This window comes from Abramis brama (genome assembly GCF_963993115.1).
Source record: "Abramis brama genome assembly, chromosome: 3".
NCBI classification, from domain to species: Eukaryota; Metazoa; Chordata; class Actinopteri; order Cypriniformes; family Leuciscidae; genus Abramis; species Abramis brama.
The window spans coordinates 40,038,091-40,044,090 of NC_139965.1; the positions used below are offsets into that span (position 1 = coordinate 40,038,091).

At 39.1% G+C, this 6,000-nt stretch overlaps 1 protein-coding gene across 1 annotated transcript in view; it reads left to right on the forward strand.

Moving 5' to 3' along the window:
* Positions 1 to 4,874, forward strand: part of irs4b (insulin receptor substrate 4b) — a 29,081-nt gene extending 24,207 nt beyond the window's left edge. The window contains exon 2 of the mRNA XM_084109517.1: positions 2,526 to 4,874. Coding sequence (XP_083965643.1) covers positions 2,526 to 2,530 — 5 coding nt within the window. The 3' untranslated portion in view covers positions 2,531 to 4,874. The remainder of the gene's footprint in view (positions 1 to 2,525) is intronic.
* Positions 4,875 to 6,000: the final 1,126 nt, after the last annotated feature.

Here is a 6,000-nt window from a genome sequence, read left to right on the forward strand (position 1 = left end):
GAATAAGCAGTCATTTCACACGTTAATGCACACACCACAAGCTAAAATGTGTCATTCATTGATGCATACTGTACGATAATCCAACAACAAAAAACTACCAACAACAAGAATGCGCTTAACTTTGTGTTGCTTTTTAACTTTTAACTGCCTGCTGATCGCTGATTGGCTAGAGAGTATTCTCGTCTGCGACGTCAACGCCAGCCGACTCTTCGGTTGGCCTGTGTGATTAGTAACGTCACGGTGACTGATTTTATGGAGTACATGCAGACTTGAGTTTTGTTTATTAACCAATTAGACTATAAAATTTAGATGTTTGAAAACTGCTGAACTGACCCCAAAACAGGCCAAATTTTGTCCACTTGCCCAAACCAAATTTTACCCGCCCAATCTGGCAACACTGGTTAGTGCCATATTCCCTGGCAAACTGCATTGTGGTTTGCTCCAAGGCAGGAAAAACTGAAAACTATTGGAAGCTGAAAGCTGTCATTCTCTCTTTAGGGCATGCAGGACTCAACAATAAGGATGGCCCACTGGCCCGGGGCTAGTTGACCGATCTGTCACTTGCCCCTTTGGGGCAATGATGCGATGCCACTGAAATTGTTACATTCATTGATCTTCTACATTGATTTTTATGCCATGCACTTAAGACTGATTCGGACTGGATTTAAACAGGCATAGATAAGGAGTCCCTTAGTCGTCTTAGTATCTTTTACTGTTGTATTTATTTGCCTCTCTTTCTCCTCATCCTTCTCACCTTTCTTCTCTCTCTACATAATACAAAATGTCACATCCACAGGTGGAGCAGTGATCCTGCACTAGAAAGGTATAAAGTAAAAAACAGCAATGATAAAGTAAAACGGATATACAGTACTAAAATAAAAGGATTTCTGCAGGTGATTGTGGTTGTGTTGGGTTATGTGTGAACCCATCTAGGGCACCTTATCAGTCAGAATGTTTTTTCAAAATGCTTAAATTTTTGTTCTATGTTATGAGGCCAAGTCCAACATGAATGACATTCCAATAATTCCAATAATTATAAAAAGCTAAACATAAAAACACTTTAATTCAGCAAGGATGCATTGAATTCATCAAAAGAGAGTAAAGACATTTATAATGTTATAAAATTTGTCTAATTCTAATAAATGCTGTTCTTTTGAATTTAAAGATGTTCCCACAAAAATAGGAAGCAGCACAACTGGTTTAACATTGATGATAATAAGATTTTTTTTTTTCTTGAGCACCAAATCAGCATATTAGAATAATTTCTAAAGGACCATGTGACACTGAAGACTGGAGTAATGATGCTGAAAATTCAGCTTTGCCAGCACAGGAATTACGTTCTAAAGCAATAAAATATAAAGGTTATTTTAAATAGTAATAATACTTGCCAATACTACTGTTTTTACAGTATTTTTGGTCAAGTAAATGCAGCTTTAGGGAGCATTAGAGACCTCTTTCAAAAACATTAAACCTCTTACTGACCCCAGATTTTTAAACTGTAGTGTGCATATATTTTAGCAGATATTAAAATGCATTGGTATTTAAACATTTTAGCATTCCTTTGTGGTGGGTGGGGCCAGTGAAAATGTTGACAGGGCAATGTTTTTGTTGAGCCTTGGGCTGGATCAGATATTGGATTATATCAAGTTGGTTGATATGTAACATCTGGCCGACCAAAACTGGACATTCTTAAACTTCTAAAACTGGTTACCTTGATCGTGGTCTGCTTTGTGTGTGGGCAGGAGTGATGGCAACTTCTGTCTGTCCTAAACAAAACTTGAAGACTCATATTTCTAATAAACAGAAGACGATGCTGACTCCAGTAGATGGGGTTTTTAGTGGCTTCTCTTCTGGTAAATTCAGGTTGTGGCTGTCAATGTGGTCGGGAGGAACTCTGGGACCTTTGGTACCCCATCGGACCTGCCCTTGAACAATGAACCGGTGGCATTCCTGCCGCTCCAGACGCCGCTGTGCGGAGAGCTCTGAAAGCGGTGGCATTGTGCCCCCACCACCATTGTTGGGTCAGACAAAGCCCTTTATCAAAGGCACTGTTTGTGTGCACCAGGGTCAAAGCAGGCCACCGTACAACCCCACTGCTCACCAGAGCTGTAAAGGGATAGAGAGATGGCAATGACAGGTGAAGGGCACGTGGTGTTATCCTTAGATGGGACGGGTAGGACATGGTAAAACTGGGTAGAGGATGAATGTAAAGATAGTCATGTAAAAGAAAAAAGGTCTCACTTACAATACGCTGATGTATGAACGAACATGACACACTGGCCGATCCCAAACACTGAGTGTGTGAATGTAGCCTAAATGTCCTTCCAAGTAAATTTAAGTAAAACAGAGTTTTGTTACGGACAGCTCTGCTTACAACTTTTTGGGTGAACTAACCCTTTAAACACTATATGGCATGTGACTGAACCATCAATACACTGAGTGATACGATTAATTGAAGGGTAGGGATGGTATCCCATCTTCACTTGGTACATGGGTTAATCCTTTCTCTCTTTTTCTCACTACAGACTAAGGACCTGTCCCATCAAGCTCCTGCAGAGATGCCAGATAACGTGCGAGCCCTAGCACACAACCCTGTGACACAGCAAAAGGATCCTGAGTTTTGCTTTAATGGACTCTTATGGTTATTTTTATTTGTTCGTGTGCTGTCTCAGAGCACATCCATACGTTCTGTCTTGTATGAGTTCAGTGCTTTGTGATTTGTATCACAATGTTTTATCCGCTGCATAAAAAGGAGGTTCACCTTACGAAGACACCATAATCCACAAGTCTGGTTTAGACAGGTGCATGCTGTTTACAAGCATCACGCGTATGTACAAATTGTATTTATTTCCCATAAAGATTTCAGTGCAATTACAGATTTTAGTGTTTATGTTTACCGTTTGCTTAACAGAGAGAACGTATATCGGTACAGTACAGACTGCAGATGGGATGTGACTGTACAGCAGTAGTGTCTTTTTTTTTTTTTTTTTTTTTTTGAATGTCTGTCTCCGTTAGGTCCTCACTTAACGTTTCACGCACATCTTCAGTTTTGGACCGTAGAAACCTCCTCTTTTGTACCATCAACACTGTTCTTCAGTATCTGTGAGTGTCAGGCTAGTCATGCCGTTTCAGTCTGCTTTACCCAGTGCAGGGCCACAGGTGTTTTTCACCGTGCCTTTTTGGCATGTGGCGCAGCCCGAACTTAGCCTTTTCGTATCTGTTCCCGTACTTATTTTTGACCAGCATCGTCTCCTCTTTGCCAAGTGTGCTGTAGAGAGGGAGGACAAGAGGAAGGGTCTATTCTGGGACTCCCCTGATGAAATCTGCTGCAGTTGCTAAAATGGCACTCAGATGAGCACAGTTAGTGATTTATATCATCCCAATAAATATAAATTAGTTCTCGAGTTATGTTTTGGTACCCACAGTAAATGAACTGTAAGGGGAGCTCTTCTTCAACTTAGTGAACAAACAGCACAATACGAAGGAGCGAAAGCCCTATTTTGTCTGTATAAAACTTTATGCATGCTGTTGGCAAGATCGTAGGATCTCCTTCAATAGACAACATTAAAACAGCCTCAACATTTCATTAATTTTTTATTTATAATTAATTATATTCAATATTTTAGTATTACCAATCAGCTGCTCTTTGTTCCATGATACTGTTCTCTCAGTATTGCGGTATGTCCTGTTTTGATCAGGCTGTTCTTTCAGGAAGTGAAGAAGTGGGTACAGTTCATCGAACTGATTTCTGCATTGTTCTCTAATATTTTTTCAAAGGAGTGATATGCACACTACTCCATCTGGTTCAATTTTTAGGTACAGCCTTCCTTTTTGTTTTTACATTTCCCTGTTGCTACACATTGTTTTAAAAGACAAAATCAAATGTGAAACTTGTCGTGACAAAAAAAGAAAAGAAAAAACTGTACGGTACGGTCTTCATTGTTATTCTGTCAATGGTACGAAAGTGAATTTTGTCGTCTGGTAAAAGGATTCATTCCTCGTGGATTTACCAAAGCAAGTCTTAACTAGCACAGATTGGCCATTAAAGCTCAGCTGTGGTTCTGTGAAAACAAGGTTTTGCTCAATGTCCAAAACTATATCTAAAACCCAAAATTGCCTCGACGTTGTAAATGGGACATTGGCATAAAAAAAGGGTACAGCTTAGTCTTTTTCTTGCTAATGTTAGCATAACATTTGTAATTGTGAGAATGATCTCTAAGAGTTACACTGAAACAAATTATTTTTGAACATAAAAGCTTTAAATCAGCCACATAAATGTATTTGATATCAGCCTTTTGCTAATGTATGTGATCAAGCTGACTGCTTTTTGCCATGATTTTCATTGATTAGTACAGATGTGCAGTGGTACAGCATTAATACGTTTTACCCCAAATTGTTTGTTTTTGTTTTAATAGCTCAGATCTTTTCTTTTGGAATGTTTTATGAAAGGCAATCCTTTCATTTGGTATCATTTCAAAGTCAAAGAGATGGGAAGTTTGTGCATCCCCTCGTCAGTTTTCGTGTATTTGTCGAACTTCATTAGTATGTTTTGGTACACTTGTCTTCTGTTCGCTATTGTTTTTGAAGTCTAAGCTTGACAGATGGCAAAGTTCAGGTGTGGAGGTCCGATGGAGTCTGAGAAAATTCAAAAAAGGAAAAACTTTTTATGGTTGTGTCCATGTGTGTACATACTGATGCTTTGATTTTTTTTCTTTTTTCTTTTTTTTTCTGCAGTTGATAGACTTTCCTTTTTCCTCTGGTGGGAAAAAGAGAGTGAAAGCAGGCAAATCATTTGAGCATTGCTTAGTGTTTGTATTTATCTTTTTTTGCTTTCAATAGAGCTATTGCAATAAAAAAAGTTCCTGTAACACGTTTCAGTTCCATTTGTTTTCTCTCTGTATGCCTGTGAATGAAAAAAATGTCCACCATTGTTGAAATTGATTGTTTGCTTCGGTAACATTGGCTGCGTTCCAGTCCAAAATTGTCATGGCCTTCACTCGCTAACTTCCCTCCGTCTCGTTCACTCGGATGTGCGTCATTGCTTACGTTGCGTGAGTGCCCACTACTGGCGGAACCTTTAAACGTGCTAAGCCCTTGATCACTTAGAATCCACTATGGGGTTGATTTATTATTAGTATTTTTTTCCCTTACAAAAATTGTTTAATGCAGCATTCTATAGGTGTGTTTGAGTTGTTTAAATTTAAAATATATATATGTGTCATAGAGTTGTTTGTGGTGGGGTAAATTAAACGCAATATGCGTTGACGTCACAATCCTGTTGCATTATGGTATATGGAGCTGCCTGAAGTGTACATATGAAGTAGACTTGCTCCCTCGGTCAAAATCGAGGTAGCGAGTTGTCTGTCCATAAACATTATCTCACAAAAGTGAGTACACCCCTCACATTTCAGCAAACATTTTAGTATATCTTCTCAAGGGACAATACTATAGAAATGAAACTTGGATATATTTTAGAGTAGTCAATGTGCTGCTTGTATAGCAGTATAGATTTACTTTCCTCTGAAAATAACTCAACATACAGTCATTATTGTCAAAATAGCTGGCAACAAAAGTGAGTACACCCTAAGTGATAAAAGCTGTACATCGTTTAACCATGGAAAATCACATGTCCTATTCATCATGTTCATGTTTTTGTCTGCTTGACAGGACCATACAAATTGTTGTATCTTGTATTAGAGCAGTTCAAATTTGTGCTTTGAGTACAATTCTCTCACACTGACCACTGGATGTTCAACATGGCACCTCATGGCAAACAACTCTCTAAGGATTTGAGAATTAGAATTGTTGCTCTCCACAAAGTTGACCTAGGCTATAAGAAGATTGGTAACACCCTGAAACTGAGTTACAGTACAGGCCAGTGTCGTACAGAGGTTGTCCAAGACGGGTTTCACTCGTAACAGGCCTCGCGAGGGTCAATCAAAGAAGTTGAGTCCTCGCGCTGTGCGTCAGGTGCAGAAGCTGGCTTCAAAAAACAGACAC